Source organism: Coregonus lavaretus, assembly GCF_964263955.1.
Source record: "Coregonus lavaretus genome assembly, contig: HAP1_SCAFFOLD_1181, whole genome shotgun sequence".
Classification (NCBI taxonomy): Eukaryota; Metazoa; Chordata; class Actinopteri; order Salmoniformes; family Salmonidae; genus Coregonus; species Coregonus lavaretus.
The window spans coordinates 131,221-150,993 of record NW_028160377.1 but is presented as its reverse complement, the minus strand read 5'-3'; the positions used below and the strand labels follow the sequence as shown (position 1 = coordinate 150,993).

At 50.7% G+C, this 19,773-nt stretch overlaps 1 protein-coding gene across 1 annotated transcript in view; it reads left to right on the top strand.

Annotated features, from left to right (window-relative positions):
- Positions 1 to 3,754: 3,754 nt before the first annotated feature.
- LOC311121888 (highly divergent homeobox-like) overlaps positions 3,755 to 19,773 on the top strand; it is a 126,218-nt gene continuing 110,199 nt past the window's right edge. The window contains exons 1-3 of the mRNA XM_084196327.1: positions 3,755 to 3,837; positions 13,887 to 14,359; positions 15,419 to 15,565. Of these exons, the coding sequence (XP_084052453.1) occupies positions 14,324 to 14,359; positions 15,419 to 15,565 (183 nt within the window). The 5' untranslated portion in view covers positions 3,755 to 3,837; positions 13,887 to 14,323. The remainder of the gene's footprint in view (positions 3,838 to 13,886; positions 14,360 to 15,418; positions 15,566 to 19,773) is intronic.

The following is a 19,773-nucleotide window of genomic DNA, read 5'->3' as shown; positions in this document are numbered from 1 at the left end:
AGGGATGGAGTGGTATAGGGCCATAATAACATGTATCAGGGATGGAGTGGTATAGGGCCATAATAACATGTTGTATCAGGGATGGAGTGGTATACGGCCATAATAACATGTTGTATCAGGGATGGAGTGGTATAGGGCCATAATAACATGTTGTATCAGGGATGGAGTGGTATAGGGCCATAATAACATGTTGTATCAGGGATGGAGTGGTATAGGGCCATAATAACATGTATCAGGGATGGAGTGGTATAGGGCCATAATAACATGTATCAGGGATGGAGTGGTATAGGGCCATAATAACATGTATCAGGGATGGAGTGGTATAGGGCCATAATAACATGTATCAGGGATGGAGTGGTATAGGGCCATAATAACATGTTGTATCAGGGATGGAGTGGTATAGGGCCATAATAACATGTATCAGGGATGGAGTGGTATAGGGCCATAATAACATGTATCAGCGATGGAGTGGTATAGGGCCATAATAACATGTATCAGGGATGGAGTGGTATAGGGCCATAATAACATGTTGTATCAGGGATGGAGTGGTATAGGGCCATAATAACATGTTGTATCAGGGATGGAGTGGTATAGGGCTATAATAACATATTGTATCAGGGATGGAGTGGTATAGGGCCATAATAACATGTATCAGGGATGGAGTGGTATAGGGCCCTAATAACATGTTGTATCAGGGATGGAGTGGTATAGGGCCATAATAACATGTATCAGGGATGGAGTGGTATAGGGCCATAATAACATGTATCAGGGATGGAGTGGTATAGTGCCATAATAACATGTATCAGGGATGGAGTGGTATAGGGTCATAATAACATGTATCAGGGATGGAGTGGTATAGGGTCATAATAACATGTTGTATCAGGGATGGAGTGGTATAGGGCCATAATAACATGTATCAGGGATGGAGTGGTATAGGGTCATAATAACATGTATCAGGGATGGAGTGGTATAGGGCCATAATAACATGTTGTATCAGTGATGGAGTGGTATAGGGCTATAATAAAGGCTGATCTGTTCAAACCCACCTCACCTGAAACTACGCACAGCAAGCCTGTCACCCTATCATCATAATTTACCTGCTATAGGCTACAATGTGCAAATCTCACTATGAAATATGCTTATAATACAATTATCTCTTGAGAGCCAGGTCTGCCGATGGCTATGGCGAACTCTCTCAATAGCAAGGCCATGCTCACTGAGTCTGTACATAGTCAAAACTTTCCTTTGTTTTGATTCAGTTACATTCATCAGGTATTCTGCCACTGTGTACTCTCTGTTTAGGGCCTGTAGTGTATTAAGATTATGATTTGGTGAATGTATTCTAGTGGAACCTGAGGGGATGTTTATTTTAGTTCAAAAAGAGCCGTTTTTAGGGTGACGCCCCAGGGGAGACAGGTGATTGGACAGCAGAGGGAGCAACCCATATTTTTGCATACCTTATAAGTATAGGCTAGACAAAGAGGAGGTTAGAACAGACATATTATCTTTGGACACTGTTCTCCAGCCCCTGCAGGGTCTGTAAACTTATGCTGACATCTTGTGATATAAATAAAACTTATAATCAAAGTACAGCCTAAGCGGACTCTTTGTTTGACAACAATAATTACCAGCATTGACTCGATACTACAGGCCAAATAACATTCCAGTTTGATCTGTTTTTTTGTTGTTGATTCTTTCAAATTTGTCAAGTAATTATCTTTTAGTTTTCTCATGATTTGGTTGGGTCTAATTGTGTTGCTTTCCTGGGGCTCTGTGGGGTCTGTTTGTTTTTGTGAGCAGAGCCCCAGGACCAGAGGAAAGGGCCATAAGGACCAGAGGAAAGGGCCATAAGGACCAGAGGAAAGGGCCATAAGGACCAGAGGAAAGGGCCATAAGGACCAGAGGAAAGGGCCATAAGGACCAGAGGAAAGGGCCATAAGGACCAGAGGAAAGGGCCATAAGGACCAGAGGAAAGGGCCATAAGGACCAGAGGAAAGGGCCATAAGGACCAGAGGAAAGGGCCATAAGGACCAGAGGAAAGGGCCATAAGGACCAGAGGAAAGGGCCATAAGGACCAGAGGAAAGGGCCATAAGGACCAGAGGAAAGGGCCATAAGGACCAGAGGAAAGGGCCATAAGGACCAGAGGAAAGGGCCATAAGGACCAGAGGAAAGGGCCATAAGGACCAGAGGAAAGGGCCATAAGGACCAGAGGAAAGGGCCATAAGGACCAGAAGGTTTGAGAATCACTTAGATTTAGGTGGTTGTAGAATTGAATTGCTCTTTTCTAGATTTTGATCATTAGCGGGAATTGTCCTAATTCTACTCTGCATGCATTATTTGGTGTTTTAAGTTGTACACGGGGGATGTTTTTGCAGAATTCTGCATAAAGTCTCAGTTTGATGTTTGTCTCATTTTGTGAATTCTTGGTTGGTGAGTGGACCCCAGACCTCACAACCATAGAGGGCAATGGGTTATATAACTGATTCAATTACCATGCATGAATTTGCAGGTAACTAAATTTAACCAACTAGGTTCAACATCAGCTAGCTAGCTAACATTAGGCTATAGCTAGCAATGCAAATCGCTTTCTGAGATACTAATAATATTACTACACAGATCATACACGTAACGTTAGCTAGCGAGCCAACAGTTTGCTTTAACTAGCAATGAAAATGACTTTGACAAAATTAGAAACAAACAATATCGGATAATGTAGCTAGCTAGACTGTCATAACCGTATACATGGATGAACGCTTCTCCCTCTCTGTCACGGATGCCATGGTTGCCCTTAATTTGAAGATGTAATCCGGAGACAGGTGTTCTCTTTTCGACTCCCTCCGCATAATATTTGCAATCAAACACCAGAATTTTCTCCATCTCCTTAGCCATCATACTTCCACCGGGCATTCCACTGATTTCAAAACTCTGTCAACTTCTTTGTTGAAGTTCTTCGTGATATCTTTCAAAAAAGCTGCATTAGAAAGGATTACCTACACATACTGAGCAGCTCATGTTATAGACAGAAGATGCTACATGGCTGACCAATCTGAACTCATGTCTCAGCATGTCCAGCCCACCCATTATCTCAGCCAATCATGGCTAGCGGGAAGGTTCCTGTCTTTTTCTGTGGTTAAACCAACTAGGCTGGTAATTTAACAATTGTATTCGTATTTACAGATGGCATATAAGTTTCTTATTAAGGCACATTAAAGTTCACATGTTCCTGAAGGCATTTCTGCCAAAAACAAAACCACATTTTGATACATAATAAATGTTTACTTTCAAATGCCTCTCCTGTGAAGTATTGATGTGCGACATACGCCTAGCTTCCTGAAACGAGTCACATTTTAGAGTGTCCTTTTATTGTCCCCAGCACAAGGTGCACCAGTGTAATGATCATGCTGTTTAATCAGTTTATTGATATGCCACACCTGTCAAGTGGATGGATTATCTTGGCAAAGGGGGATTTGCTCACTAACAGGGATTTAAACAAATTGGATGTAAACAAATTTGTGCCATTTCTTTGGGTTGAGAAACAAGCTTTTTGAGCGTATGGAAAATTTCTGGGATCTTTATTTCAGTTCAGTTCGTTTATATTTTTGTTCGGTATAAATGTTTTCTCTCTCTCTCCTCCCAACAAAGTCACCACTGGGCGGGACATCACTGGAATGAATGTCACAGCCCTGATTTCGAGATCTAATTGGCTCCTGTCTGCGAATACGTCACGATCATGATTAGAATTGATGATCGGACGTTTTGATTTCATTGTCTGGCTAGGGGACTGCTGAAGAATTCTGCTGAATTCGAGAGGTCGTTTGATTTGACGACAAAAACAGGTACATGCCAAACTGATTTTACACTTCACTGTGCCAGATTTCGATGAGTTCCGGCTTCAGTTCGCTGTAGGCAGGGGTCAGAGAGAGTGACCATGTTAGGACGGGAGAAATCAGAGATTTAAAGGAAAAGTTTAGTCGGCTCCAGTGGCCTGGTTATGGCTGACACGGCCTGTCTTTCTAGTATGGCGTGCTGTAGGCATTATTGTTGTGTTGCGGAGCTTTCAGCTGCTTGTTGACTGTCTGTAAAGTAGCTGTCGGAAAGTTAGATCATTCTGCTTTCTGTGTGAGAATCCTATCTGCTCCTCTCTCTCTGCCCTTGTGGCGGAATGGGTGGATGTGCGTTTTCTACACCAACTCGCTTTGCAACGTTTCCATTTTTTCATTCAGTGGCCATGCGCACTGAGTTTGCCAAAATGCTGAAACGGGAGGGGAGGATGGAAAGCCACTAACGTTGGGTTAGACTGGCTAACTAGTTAGCAGCAGCATCATACAATTATTTGCTTTTCAACGAGTCTAGAATATTTTCTCTAACTTTTGGACTGCTTAGCTATATATTTGGGGTGCTGACACTTAGCTAGCATTAACTTGTGTTGATTGAGGTGGGCTAACGTTAACTACAGCTAGCTACTGACTTGCTAGCGCAAATGTTAGTTAGTTAGCTATCTAGCAAGTTGCGTTATTGCAACCTCCAAGTTATAACGCGTTACAGTAGTTGCATGGCTCCACATAGTCGATACGCTGATTTGGTGGTAGTAGCCAGACACATCCTTCAGATCTCACATGCTACCAAAGAAGGATTGGACAGGTCCCACTCAGCTAGTTAGCTCTGATCCAGGTCCCATTCAACTAGCTAGCTCTGATCCAGGTCCCATTCAACTAGCTAGCTCTGATCCAGGTCCCACTCAGCTAGTTAGCTCTGATCCAGGTCCCACTCAACTAGCTAGCTCTGATCCAGGTCCCACTCAACTAGCTAGCTCTGATCCAGGTCCCACTCAGCTAGTTAGCTCTGATCCAGGTCCCACTCAGCTAGTTAGCTCTGATCCAGGTCCCATTCAACTAGCTAGCTCTGATCCAGGTCCCACTCAACTAGCTAGCTCTGATCCAGGTCCCATTCAACTAGCTAGCTCTGATCCAGGTCCCATTCAACTAGCTAGCTCTGATCCAGGGCCCATTCAACTAGCTAGCTCTGATCCAGGGCCCACTCAACTAGCTAGCTCTGATCCAGGTCCCACTCAGCTAGTTAGCTCTGATCCAGGTCCCACTCAGCTAGTTAGCTCTGATCCAGGTCCCATTCAACACTCAGCTAGTTAGCTCTGATCCAGGTCCCACTCAACTAGCTAGCTCTGATCCAGGTCCCATTCAACTAGCTAACTCTGATCCAGGTCCCATTCAACTAGCTAGCTCTGATCCAGGTCCCACTCAACTAGCTAGTTCTGATCCAGGTCCCACTCAGCTAGTTAGCTCTGATCCAGGTCCCACTCAACTAGCTAGCTCTGATCCAGGTCCCATTCAACTAGCTAACTCTGATCCAGGTCCCATTCAACTAGCTAGCTCTGATCCAGGTCCCATTCAACTAGCTAGCTCTGATCCAGGTCCCACTCAACTAGCTAGCTTTGATCCAGGTCCCACTCAACTAGCTAGCTCTGATCCAGGTCCCACTCAACTAGCTAGCTCTGATCCAGGTCCCACTCAACTAGCTAGCTCTGATCCAGGTCCCATTCAACTAGCTAGCTCTGATCCAGGTCCCACTCAACTAGCTAGCTCTGATCCAGGTCCCACTCAACTAGCTAGCTCTGATCCAGGTCCCACTCAACTAGCTAGCTCTGATCCAGGTCCCACTCAACTAGCTAGCTCTGATCCAGGTCTCACTCAACTAGCTAGCTCTGATCCAGGTCCCACTCAGCTAGTTAGCTCTGATCCAGGTCCCACTCAACTAGCTAGCTCTGATCCAGGTCCCACTCAACTAGCTAGCTCTGATCCAGGTCCCACTCAGCTAGTTAGCTCTGATCCAGGTCCCACTCAACTAGCTAGCTCTGATCCAGGTCCCACTCAGCTAGTTAGCTCTGATCCAGGTCCCACTCAGCTAGTTAGCTCTGATCCAGGTCCCATTCAACTAGCTAGCTCTGATCCAGGTCCCACTCAGCTAGTTAGCTCTGATCCAGGTCCCACTCAACTAGCTAGCTCTGATCCAGGTCCCATTCAACTAGCTAACTCTGATCCAGGTCCCACTCAACTAGCTAGCTCTGATCCAGGTCCCACTCAACTAGCTAGTTCTGATCCAGTTCCCACTCAGCTAGTTAGCTCTGATCCAGGTCCCACTCAGCTAGCTAGCTCTGATCCAGGTCCCATTCAACTAGCTAGCTCTGATCCAGGTCCCATTCAACTAGCTAGCTCTGATCCAGGTCCCACTCAACTAGCTAGCTTTGATCCAGGTCCCACTCAACTAGCTAGCTTTGATCCAGGTCCCACTCAACTAGCTAGCTCTGATCCAGGTCCCACTCAACTAGCTAGCTCTGATCCAGGTCCCACTCAACTAGCTAGCTCTGATCCAGGTCCCATTCAACTAGCTAGCTCTGATCCAGGTCCCACTCAACTAGCTAGCTCTGATCCAGGTCCCACTCAACTAGCTAGCTCTGATCCAGGTCCCACTCAACTATCTAGCTCTGATCCAGGCCCCACTCAACTAGCTAGCTCTGATCCAGGTCCCACTCAACTATCTAGCTCTGATCCAGGTCCCACTCAACTAGCTAGCTCTGATCCAGGTCCCACTCAACTAGCTAGCTCTGATCCAGGTCCCACTCAACTAGCTAGCTCTGATCCAGGTCCCATTCAATTAGCTAGCTCTGATCCAGGTCCCATTCAACTAGCTAGCTCTGATCCAGGTCCCACTCAACTAGCTAGCTCTGATCCAGGTCCCACTCAACTAGCTAGCTCTGATCCAGGTCCCATTCAACTAGCTAGCTCTGATCCAGGTCCCACTCAACTAGCTAGCTCTGATCCAGGTCCCACTCAACTAGCTAGCTCTGATCCAGGTCTCACTCAACTAGCTAGCTCTGATCCAGGTCCCACTCAACTAGCTAGCTCTGATCCAGGTCCCACTCAACTAGCTAGCTCTGATCCAGGTCCCACTCAACTAGCTAGCTCTGATCCAGGTCCCACTCAACTAGCTAGCTCTGATCCAGGTCCCATTCAACTAGCTAGCTCTGATCCAGGGCCCATTCAACTAGCTAGCTCTGATCCAGGTCCCACTCAACTAGCTAGCTCTGATCCAGGTCCCATTCAACTAGCTAGCTCTGATCCAGGTCCCATTCAACTAGCTAGCTCTGATCCAGGGCCCACTCAACTAGCTAGCTCTGATCCAGGTCCCACTCAACTAGCTAGCTCTGATCCAGGTCCCACTCAGCTAGTTAGCTCTGATCCAGGTCCCACTCAGCTAGTTAGCTCTGATCCAGGTCCCATTCAGCTAGCTAGCTCTGATCCAGGTCCCATTCAACTAGCTAGCTCTGATCCAGGTCCCACTCAACTAGCTAGCTCTGATCCAGGTCCCACTCAGCTAGTTAGCTCTGATCCAGGTCCCATTCAACTAGCTAGCTCTGATCCAGGTCCCATTCAACTAGCTAGCTCTGATCCAGGTCCCACTCAGCTAGTTAGCTCTGATCCAGGTCCCACTCAGCTAGTTAGCTCTGATCCAGGTCCCATTCAACTAGCTAGCTCTGATCCAGGTCCCATTCAACTAGCTAGCTCTGATCCAGGTCCCATTCAACTAGCTAGCTCTGATCCAGGTCCCACTCAACTAGCTAGCTCTGATCCAGGTCCCACTCAACTAGCTAGCTCTGATCCAGGTCCCACTCAGCTAGTTAGCTCTGATCCAGGTCCCACTCAGCTAGTTAGCTCTGATCCAGGTCCCATTCAGCTAGCTAGCTCTGATCCAGGTCCCATTCAACTAGCTAGCTCTGATCCAGGTCCCACTCAACTAGCTAGCTCTGATCCAGGTCCCACTCAGCTAGTTAGGTCTGATCCAGGTCCCACTCAGCTAGTTAGCTCTGATCCAGGTCCCATTCAACTAGCTAGCTCTGATCCAGGTCCCACTCAGCTAGTTAGCTCTGATCCAGGTCCCACTCAACTAGCTAGCTCTGATCCAGGTCCCATTCAACTAGCTAGCTCTGATCCAGGTCCCACTCAACTAGCTAGTTCTGATCCAGGTCCCACTCAGCTAGTTAGCTCTGATCCAGGTCCCACTCAACTAGCTAGCTCTGATCCAGGTCCCATTCAACTAGCTAACTCTGATCCAGGTCCCATTCAACTAGCTAGCTCTGATCCAGGTCCCACTCAACTAGCTAGCTTTGATCCAGGTCCCACTCAACTAGCTAGCTTTGATCCAGGTCCCACTCAACTAGCTAGCTCTGATCCAGGTCCCACTCAACTAGCTAGCTCTGATCCAGGTCCCACTCAACTAGCTAGCTCTGATCCAGGTCCCACTCAACTAGCTAGCTCTGATCCAGGTCCCACTCAACTAGCTAGCTCTGATCCAGGTCCCACTCAACTAGCTAGCTCTGATCCAGGTCCCACTCAACTAGCTAGCTCTGATCCAGGTCCCACTCAACTAGCTAGCTCTGATCCAGGTCCCATTCAACTAGCTAGCTCTGATCCAGGTCCCACTCAACTATCTAGCTCTGATCCAGGTCCCACTCAACTAGCTAGCTCTGATCCAGGGCCCATTCAACTAGCTAGCTCTGATCCAGGTCCCATTCAACTAGCTAGCTCTGATCCAGGGCCCATTCAACTAGCTAGCTCTGATCCAGGTCCCACTCAACTAGCTAGCTCTGATCCAGGTCCCACTCAACTAGCTAGCTCTGATCCAGGTCCCACTCAACTAGCTAGCTCTGATCCAGGTCCCACTCAGCTAGTTAGCTCTGATCCAGGTCCCACTCAGCTAGTTAGCTCTGATCCAGGTCCCACTCAGCTAGCTAGCTCTGATCCAGGTCCCATTCAACTAGCTAGCTCTGATCCAGGTCCCACTCAACTAGCTAGCTCTGATCCAGGTCCCACTCAACTAGCTAGCTCTGATCCAGGTCCCACTCAGCTAGTTAGCTCTGATCCAGGTCCCACTCAGCTAGTTAGCTCTGATCCAGGTCCCATTCAACTAGCTAGCTCTGATCCAGGTCCCATTCAACTAGCTAGCTCTGATCCAGGTCCCACTCAACTAGCTAGCTCTGATCCAGGTCCCACTCAGCTAGTTAGGTCTGATCCAGGTCCCACTCAGCTAGTTAGCTCTGATCCAGGTCCCATTCAACTAGCTAGCTCTGATCCAGGTCCCACTCAGCTAGTTAGCTCTGATCCAGGTCCCACTCAACTAGCTAGCTCTGATCCAGGTCCCATTCAACTAGCTAGCTCTGATCCAGGTCCCACTCAACTAGCTAGTTCTGATCCAGGTCCCACTCAGCTAGTTAGCTCTGATCCAGGTCCCACTCAACTAGCTAGCTCTGATCCAGGTCCCATTCAACTAGCTAACTCTGATCCAGGTCCCATTCAACTAGCTAGCTCTGATCCAGGTCCCACTCAACTAGCTAGCTCTGATCCAGGTCCCACTCAACTAGCTAGCTCTGATCCAGGTCCCACTCAACTAGCTAGCTCTGATCCAGGTCCCACTCAACTAGCTAGCTCTGATCCAGGTCCCACTCAACTAGCTAGCTCTGATCCAGGTCCCATTCAACTAGCTAGCTCTGATCCAGGTCCCATTCAACTAGCTAGCTCTGATCCAGGTCCCACTCAACTAGCTAGCTCTGATCCAGGTCCCACTCAACTAGCTAGCTCTGATCCAGGTCCCACTCAACTAGCTAGCTCTGATCCAGGTCTCACTCAACTAGCTAGCTCTGATCCAGGTCCCACTCAGCTAGTTAGCTCTGATCCAGGTCCCACTCAACTAGCTAGCTCTGATCCAGGTCCCACTCAACTAGCTAGCTCTGATCCAGGTCCCACTCAGCTAGTTAGCTCTGATCCAGGTCCCACTCAACTAGCTAGCTCTGATCCAGGTCCCACTCAGCTAGTTAGCTCTGATCCAGGTCCCACTCAGCTAGTTAGCTCTGATCCAGGTCCCATTCAACTAGCTAGCTCTGATCCAGGTCCCACTCAGCTAGTTAGCTCTGATCCAGGTCCCACTCAACTAGCTAGCTCTGATCCAGGTCCCATTCAACTAGCTAACTCTGATCCAGGTCCCACTCAACTAGCTAGCTCTGATCCAGGTCCCACTCAACTAGCTAGTTCTGATCCAGTTCCCACTCAGCTAGTTAGCTCTGATCCAGGTCCCACTCAGCTAGCTAGCTCTGATCCAGGTCCCAATCAGCTAGCTAGCTCTGATCCAGGTCCCACTCAACTAGCTAGCTTTGATCCAGGTCCCACTCAACTAGCTAGCTTTGATCCAGGTCCCACTCAACTAGCTAGCTCTGATCCAGGTCCCACTCAACTAGCTAGCTCTGATCCAGGTCCCACTCAACTAGCTAGCTCTGATCCAGGTCCCATTCAACTAGCTAGCTCTGATCCAGGTCCCACTCAACTAGCTAGCTCTGATCCAGGTCCCACTCAACTAGCTAGCTCTGATCCAGGTCCCACTCAACTAGCTAGCTCTGATCCAGGTCCCACTCAACTAGCTAGCTCTGATCCAGGTCCCACTCAACTAGCTAGCTCTGATCCAGGTCCCACTCAACTAGCTAGCTCTGATCCAGGTCCCACTCAACTAGCTAGCTCTGATCCAGGTCCCACTCAACTAGCTAGCTCTGATCCAGGTCCCATTCAATTAGCTAGCTCTGATCCAGGTCCCATTCAACTAGCTAGCTCTGATCCAGGTCCCACTCAACTAGCTAGCTCTGATCCAGGTCCCACTCAACTAGCTAGCTCTGATCCAGGTCCCACTCAACTAGCTAGCTCTGATCCAGGTCCCACTCAACTAGCTAGCTCTGATCCAGGTCCCATTCAACTAGCTAGCTCTGATCCAGGTCCCACTCAACTAGCTAGCTCTGATCCAGGTCCCACTCAACTAGCTAGCTCTGATCCAGGTCTCACTCAACTAGCTAGCTCTGATCCAGGTCCCACTCAACTAGCTAGCTCTGATCCAGGTCCCACTCAACTAGCTAGCTCTGATCCAGGTCCCACTCAACTAGCTAGCTCTGATCCAGGTCCCACTCAACTAGCTAGCTCTGATCCAGGTCCCACTCAACTAGCTAGTTCTGATCCAGGTCCCATTCAACTAGCTAGCTCTGATCCAGGTCCCATTCAACTAGCTAGCTCTGATCCAGGTCCCACTCAACTAGCTAGCTCTGATCCAGGTCCCATTCAATTAGCTAGCTCTGATCCAGGTCCCACTCAACTAGCTAGCTCTGATCCAGGTCCCACTCAACTAGCTAGCTCTGATCCAGGTCCCACTCAACTAGCTAGCTCTGATCCAGGTCCCATTCAATTAGCTAGCTCTGATCCAGGTCCCATTCAACTAGCTAGCTCTGATCCAGGTCCCACTCAACTAGCTAGCTCTGATCCAGGTCCCACTCAACTAGCTAGCTCTGATCCAGGTCCCATTCAACTAGCTAGCTCTGATCCAGGTCCCACTCAACTAGCTAGCTCTGATCCAGGTCCCACTCAACTAGCTAGCTCTGATCCAGGTCTCACTCAACTAGCTAGCTCTGATCCAGGGCCCATTCAACTAGCTAGTTCTGATCCAGGTCCCACTCAACTAGCTAGCTCTGATCCAGGTCCCACTCAACTAGCTAGCTCTGATCCAGGTCTCACTCAACTAGCTAGCTCTGATCCAGGTCCCACTCAACTAGCTAGCTCTGATCCAGGTCCCACTCAACTAGCTAGCTCTGATCCAGGTCCCACTCAACTAGCTAGCTCTGATCCAGGTCCCACTCAACTAGCTAGCTCTGATCCAGGTCCCACTCAACTAGCTAGCTCTGATCCAGGTCCCATTCAACTAGCTAGCTCTGATCCAGGTCCCACTCAACTAGCTAGCTCTGATCCAGGTCCCATTCAATTAGCTAGCTCTGATCCAGGTCCCACTCAACTAGCTAGCTCTGATCCAGGTCCCACTCAACTAGCTAGCTCTGATCCAGGTCCCACTCAACTAGCTAGCTCTGATCCAGGTCCCACTCAACTAGCTAGCTCTGATCCAGGTCCCACTCAACTAGCTAGCTCTGATCCAGGTCCCACTAAACTAGCTAGCTCTGATCCAGGTCCCACTCAACTAGCTAGCTCTGATCCAGGTCTCACTCAACTAGCTAGCTCTGATCCAGGGCCCATTCAACTAGCTAGTTCTGATCCAGGTCCCACTCAACTAGCTAGCTCTGATCCAGGTCCCACTCAACTAGCTAGCTCTGATCCAGGTCCCACTCAACTAGCTAGCTCTGATCCAGGTCCCACTCAACTAGCTAGCTCTGATCCAGGTCCCACTCAACTAGCTAGCTCTGATCCAGGTCCCACTCAACTAGCTAGCTCTGATCCAGGTCCCACTCAACTAGCTAGCTCTGATCCAGGTCCCACTCAACTAGCTAGCTCTGATCCTGGTCCCACTCAACTAGCTAGCTCTGATCCAGGTCCCACTCAACTAGCTAGCTCTGATCCAGGTCCCATTCAACTAGCTAGCTCTGATCCAGGTCCCACTCAACTAGCTAGCTCTGATCCAGGTCCCACTCAACTAGCTAGCTCTGATCCAGGTCCCACTCAACTAGCTAGCTCTGATCCAGGTCCCATTCAACTAGCTAGCTCTGATCCAGGTCCCACTCAACTAGCTAGCTCTGATCCAGGTCCCACTCAACTAGCTAGCTCTGATCCAGGTCCCACTCAACTAGCTAGCTCTGATCCAGGTCCCACTCAACTAGCTAGCTCTGATCCAGGTCCCACTCAACTAGCTAGTTCTGATCCAGGTCCCACTCAACTAGCTAGCTCTGATCCAGGTCCCATTCAACTAGCTAGTTCTGATCCAGGTCCCACTCAACTAGCTAGCTCTGATCCAGGTCCCATTCAACTAGCTAGCTCTGATCCAGGTCCCATTCAACTAGCTAGCTCTGATCCAGGTCCCACTCAACTAGCTAGCTCTGATCCAGGTCCCACTCAACTAGCTAGCTCTGATCCAGGTCCCACTCAACTAGCTAGCTCTGATCCAGGTCCCACTCAACTAGCTAGCTCTGATCCAGGTCCCACTCAACTAGCTAGCTCTGATCCAGGTCCCATTCAACTAGCTAGCTCTGATCCAGGTCCCACTCAACTAGCTAGCTCTGATCCAGGTCCCATTCAACTAGCTAGCTCTGATCCAGGTCCCACTCAACTAGCTAGCTCTGATCCAGGTCCCACTCAACTAGCTAGCTCTGATCCAGGTCTACTCTAATACTATGGTTTTATAATCTGAGTGTATGAAACGTCCACAGGTGTGTTACCTGTCCAACTTCATGTCATGTGACCAGGTGAGATCATGTGACAGCTCTCTTCCGGTCTATTAAACCCATAGAGATAGATAGAGACCACTAGTGCCCAAAAGCCAGTTTTAGCATGGGCAGCGCCATTGAGGACCTTCACCATTTTGAAGTAGTCAACTGGGTGGGACTTCCTATGGGTTAAAGAAGGATCACATGATTCCATCCAGGTCATCAGGAGGGATCAGCCAATTAATTATAGTGGTGAGCAAACATTCCATAACTGCAGGTGGCAGTAAAATGCCAACCTTGGTTTCATACCTGTTCAAACAAAATACTCTAGGTGGCAGTGTGCACCCTTTCAGTTTGTTTGCCAACTGATAGAAGTAGTAGGAGCAGAACATGTACCAAAATGGAGATGACCTTAATGGTGCTGCCCATGCTCTCACAGACGCCACAATGGGACAGATACAAAGAAGAGTCCTCTATCATTCTCCATGATTAAAACACACCACCATAGAAGAAGTGTGACGTTATAAAAATGATATGACACCTCTAAATATAAACATATAAAGCAGTCAATTATGGAAAAGCTGCAAAGAGATGTTCTGATTAATAAAGTTTCCATTGATACACTCTCTTGTCTTGCAGAACCTCAGAGAGACAAAGACACCACACCAGGAGACCGAGCTAGCATGACCAGTACTGCAGCCAGACCACCATAACCCCCGGACAGTCGGACAGAGAGTATCTGCTGCCTGGCCCTACTGCCTAGACCTCACCCCAGCCTGGCCCTGCTGCCTGGCCCTACTGCCTAGACCTCACCCCAGCCTGGCCCTACTGCCTGGCCCTGCTGCCTGGCCCTACTGCCTGGCCCTACTGCCTAGATCTCACCCCAGCCTGGCCCTGCTGCCTGGCCCTACTGCCTAGACCTCACCCCAGCCTGGCCCTGCTGCCTAGACCTCACCCCAGCCTGGCCCTACTGCCTAGACCTCACCCCAGCCTGGCCCTGCTGCCTGGCCCTGCTGCCTAGACCTCACCCCAGCCTGGCCCTGCTGTATGGTTGATCTGCACCCCTGCAGAGCAGTATGGAGGCATGGCAGGATAAACAAGGCCTGCAGACGGTGGGTAGAGAAACCAGACCACCTGGACTATGAGTTAGCCTTTATATTCTAATATACCTATTATATACTGTATGGATACATAAAGACTGTGGGTAGAGAAACCAGACCACATGGACTATGAGTTAGCCTTTATTTTCTAATATACCTATTATATACTGTATGGATACATAAAGACTGTGGGTAGAGAAACCAGACCACCTGGACTATGAGTTAGCCTTTATATTCTAATATACCTATTATATACACTGAGTATAAAAAACATTAGGAACACCTGCTCTTTCCATAACAGACTGACCAGGTGAATCCAGGTGAAAGCTATGATCCCTTATTGATTTCACCTGTTAAATCCACTTAAATCAGTGTAGATGAAGGGGAGGAGACAGGTTAAGGAAGGATTTTTAAGCCTTGAGGCAATTGAGACATGGATTGTGTATGTGTGCCATTCAAAGGGTGAATGGGCAAGACAAAATATTTAAGTGCCTTTGAACGGGGTATGGTAGTAGGTGCCTTTGAACGGGGTATGGTAGTAGGTGCCTTTGAACGGGGTATGGTAGTAGGTGCCAGGCGCACCGGTTTGTGTCAAGAACTGCAACACTGCTGGGTTTTTCACGCTAAACAGTTTCCTGTGTGTATCAAGAATGGTCTAACACCCAAAGGACATCCAGCCAACTTGACACAACTGTGGGAAGCATTGGAGTCAACATGGGCCAGCATCCCTGTGGAACGCTTTCGACACCTTGTGGAGTCCGTACCCCAGAAATTGAGGCTGTTCTGAAGGAGAAAGGGGGTTTAACTCTATTAGGAAGGTGTTCCATGTCTTCCTTAACCTGTCTCCTCCCCTTCATCTACACTGATTGAAGTGGATTTAACAAGTGACATCAATAAGGGATCATAGCTTTCACCTGGTCAGTCTATGTCGATGTTTTGTCCACTGTGTATAAAGGTCTACATACAGACTGGGTATAGACTAGAAGCACATTTGTGGTTGAAGGGAAGAGCTAGTGAACTCAATGTTGTTTTCATTGGCTAGTTTATTGACCAATAACATGTCTCTGTCAGATGAACCTGCGGTCTGTGTTCACACTGGAGCAACAGCGAGTCCTGGAGAGCTACTATGACAACGGGATGACCAATCAGAGCAAGAGCTGCTTCCAGCTGATCCTTCAGTGTTCTCAGGAGACCAAACTGGACTTCAGCGTGGTGCGGGTACGTAGGGACTTCAGCATGGTGCGGGTACGTAGGGACTTCAGCGTGGTACGTAGGGACTTCAGCGTGGTGCGGGTACGTAGGGACTTCAGCGTGGTACGTAGGGACTTCAGCGTGGTGCGGGTACGTAGGGACTTCAGCGTGGTACGTAGGGACTTCAGCGTGGTGCGGGTACGTAGGGACTTCAGCGTGGTACGTAGGGACTTCAGCGTGGTACGTAGGGACTTCAGCTTGGTACGTAGCGACTTCAGCATGGTGCGGGTATGTAGGGACTTCAGCGTGGTACGTAGGGACTTCAGCGTGGTACGTAGGGACTTCAGCGTTGTACGTAGGGACTTCAGCGTGGTACGTAGGGACTTCAGCGTGGTACGGGTATGTAGGGACTTTAGCATGGTACGTAGGGACTTCAGCGTGGTGCGGGTATGTAGGGACTTCAGCGTGGTGCGGGTATGTAGGGACTTCAGCTTGGTACGTAGGGACTTCAGCATGGTGTGGGTTCGTAGGGACTTCAGCGGGGTGCGGGTAGGTAGGGACTTCAGCGTGGTACGTAGGGACTTCAGCGGGGTGCGGGTAGGTAGGGACTTCAGCGTGGTACGTAGGGACTTCAGCGTGGTGCGGGTACTTAGGGACTTCAGCGTGGTGCGGGTACGTAGGGACTTCAGCGTGGTGTGGGTACGTAGGGACTTCAGCGTGGTGCGGGTATGTAGGGACTTCAGCTTGGTACGTAGGGACTTCAGCATGGTGTGGGTTCGTAGGGACTTCAGCGGGGTGCGGGTAGGTAGGGACTTCAGCGTGGTACGTAGGGACTTCAGCGTGATGCGGGTACGTAGGGACTTCAGCGTGGTACGTAGGGACTTCAGCGTGGTGCGGGTACGTAGGGACTTCAGCGTGGTGTGGGTACGTAGGGACTTCAGCGTGGTGCGGGTATGTAGGGACTTCAGCTTGGTGCGTAGGGACTTCAGCATGGTGTGGGTTCGTAGGGACTTCAGCGGGGTGCGGGTAGGTAGGGACTTCAGCGTGGTACGTAGGGACTTCAGCGTGATGCGGGTACGTAGGGACTTCAGCGTGGTACGTAGGGACTTCAGCGTGGTGCGGGTACGTAGGGACTTCAGCGTGGTGCGGGTACGTAGGGACTTCAGCGTGGTACGTAGGGACTTCAGCGTGGTGCGGGTACGTAGGGACTTCAGCGTGGTACGTAGGGACTTCAGCATGGTATGTAGGGACTTCAGCGTGGTACGTAGGGACTTCAGCGTGGTACGTAGGGACTTCAGCGTGGTGCGGGTACGTAGGGACTTCAGCGTGGTGCGGGTACGTAGGGACTTCAGCGTGGTACGTAGGGACTTCAGCGTGGTGCGGGTACTTAGGGACTTCAGCGTGGTACGTAGGGACTTCAGCGTGGTGCGGGTACGTAGGGACTTCAGCGTGGTGTGGGTTCGTAGGGACTTCAGCGTGGTGCGGGTTCGTAGGGATTTCAGCGTGGTGCGGGTTTGTAGGGACTTCGGCGTGGTACGTAGGGACGTCAGCATGGTGCGGGTATGTAGGGACTTCAGCGTGGTACGTAGGGACTTCAGCGTGGTACGTAGGGACTTCAGCGTTGTACGTAGGGACTTCAGCGTGGTACGTAGGGACTTCAGCGTGGTACGGGTACGTAGGGACTTTAGCATGGTACGTAGGGACTTCAGCGTGGTGCGGGTTCGTAGGGACTTCAGCGTGGTGCGGGTATGTAGGGACTTCAGCGTGGTGCGGGTATGTAGGGACTTCAGCTTGGTACGTAGGGACTTCAGCATGGTGTGGCTTCGTAGGGACTTCAGCGGGGTGCGGGTAGGTAGGGACTTCAGCGGGGTGCGGGTAGGTAGGGACTTCAGCGTGGTACGTAGGGACATCAGCGTGGTGCGGGTACGAAGGGACTTCAGCGTGGTGCGGGTACTTAGGGACTTCAGCGTGGTGTGGGTACGTAGGGACTTCAGCGTGGTGCGGGTATGTAGGGACTTCAGCTTGGTACGTAGGGACTTCAGCATGGTGTGGGTTCGTAGGGACTTCAGCGGGGTGCGGGTAGGTAGGGACTTCAGCGTGGTACGTAGGGACTTCAGCGTGATGCGGGTACGTAGGGACTTCAGCGTGGTACGTAGGGACTTCAGCGTTGTACGTAGGGACTTCAGCGTGGTACGTAGGGACTTCAGCGTGGTACGGGTATGTAGGGACTTTAGCATGGTACGTAGGGACTTCAGCGTGGTGCGGGTATGTAGGGACTTCAGCGTGGTGCGGGTATGTAGGGACTTCAGCTTGGTACGTAGGGACTTCAGCATGGTGTGGGTTCGTAGGGACTTCAGCGGGGTGCGGGTAGGTAGGGACTTCAGCGTGGTACGTAGGGACTTCAGCGGGGTGCGGGTAGGTAGGGACTTCAGCGTGGTACGTAGGGACTTCAGCGTGGTGCGGGTACTTAGGGACTTCAGCGTGGTGCGGGTACGTAGGGACTTCAGCGTGGTGTGGGTACGTAGGGACTTCAGCGTGGTGCGGGTATGTAGGGACTTCAGCTTGGTACGTAGGGACTTCAGCATGGTGTGGGTTCGTAGGGACTTCAGCGGGGTGCGGGTAGGTAGGGACTTCAGCGTGGTACGTAGGGACTTCAGCGTGATGCGGGTACGTAGGGACTTCAGCGTGGTACGTAGGGACTTCAGCGTGGTGCGGGTACGTAGGGACTTCAGCGTGGTGTGGGTACGTAGGGACTTCAGCGTGGTGCGGGTATGTAGGGACTTCAGCTTGGTGCGTAGGGACTTCAGCATGGTGTGGGTTCGTAGGGACTTCAGCGGGGTGCGGGTAGGTAGGGACTTCAGCGTGGTACGTAGGGACTTCAGCGTGATGCGGGTACGTAGGGACTTCAGCGTGGTACGTAGGGACTTCAGCGTGGTGCGGGTACGTAGGGACTTCAGCGTGGTGCGGGTACGTAGGGACTTCAGCGTGGTACGTAGGGACTTCAGCGTGGTGCGGGTACGTAGGGACTTCAGCGTGGTACGTAGGGACTTCAGCATGGTATGTAGGGACTTCAGCGTGGTACGTAGGGACTTCAGCGTGGTACGTAGGGACTTCAGCGTGGTGCGGGTACGTAGGGACTTCAGCGTGGTGCGGGTACGTAGGGACTTCAGCGTGGTACGTAGGGACTTCAGCGTGGTGCGGGTACTTAGGGACTTCAGCGTGGTACGTAGGGACTTCAGCGTGGTGCGGGTACGTAGGGACTTCAGCGTGGTGTGGGTTCGTAGGGACTTCAGCGTGGTGCGGGTTCGTAGGGATTTCAGCGTGGTGCGGGTTTGTAGGGACTTCGGCGTGGTACGTAGGGACGTCAGCATGGTGCGGGTATGTAGGGACTTCAGCGTGGTACGTAGGGACTTCAGCGTGGTACGTAGGGACTTCAGCGTTGTACGTAGGGACTTCAGCGTGGTACGTAGGGACTTCAGCGTGGTACGGGTACGTAGGGACTTTAGCATGGTACGTAGGGACTTCAGCGTGGTGCGGGTTCGTAGGGACTTCAGCGTGGTGCGGGTATGTAGGGACTTCAGCGTGGTGCGGGTATGTAGGGACTTCAGCTTGGTACGTAGGGACTTCAGCATGGTGTGGCTTCGTAGGGACTTCAGCGGGGTGCGGGTAGGTAGGGACTTCAGCGGGGTGCGGGTAGGTAGGGACTTCAGCGTGGTACGTAGGGACATCAGCGTGGTGCGGGTACGAAGGGACTTCAGCGTGGTGCGGGTACTTAGGGACTTCAGCGTGGTGCGGGTACGTAGGGACTTCAGCGTGGTGTGGGTACGTAGGGACTTCAGCGTGGTGCGGGTACGTAGGGACTTCAGCGTGGTACGTAGGGACTTCAGCATGGTATGTAGGGACTTCAGCGTGGTACGTAGGGACTTCAGCGTGGTACGTAGGGACTTCAGCGTGGTACATAGGGACTTCAGCTTGGTACGTAGGGACTTCAGCTTGGTACGTAGGGACTTCAGCGTGGTGTGGGTACGTAGGGACTTCAGCGTGGTACGTAGGGGCTTCAGCATGGTGCGGGTACGTAGGGATTCAGCGTGGTGCGTGTACGTAGGGAATTCAGCTTGGTACGTAGGGACTTCAGCGTGGTGTGGGTTCGTAGGGACATCAGCGGGGTGCGGGTACGTAGGGACTTCAGCGTGGTGCGGGTACGTAGGGACTTCAGCGTGGTACGTAGGGACTTC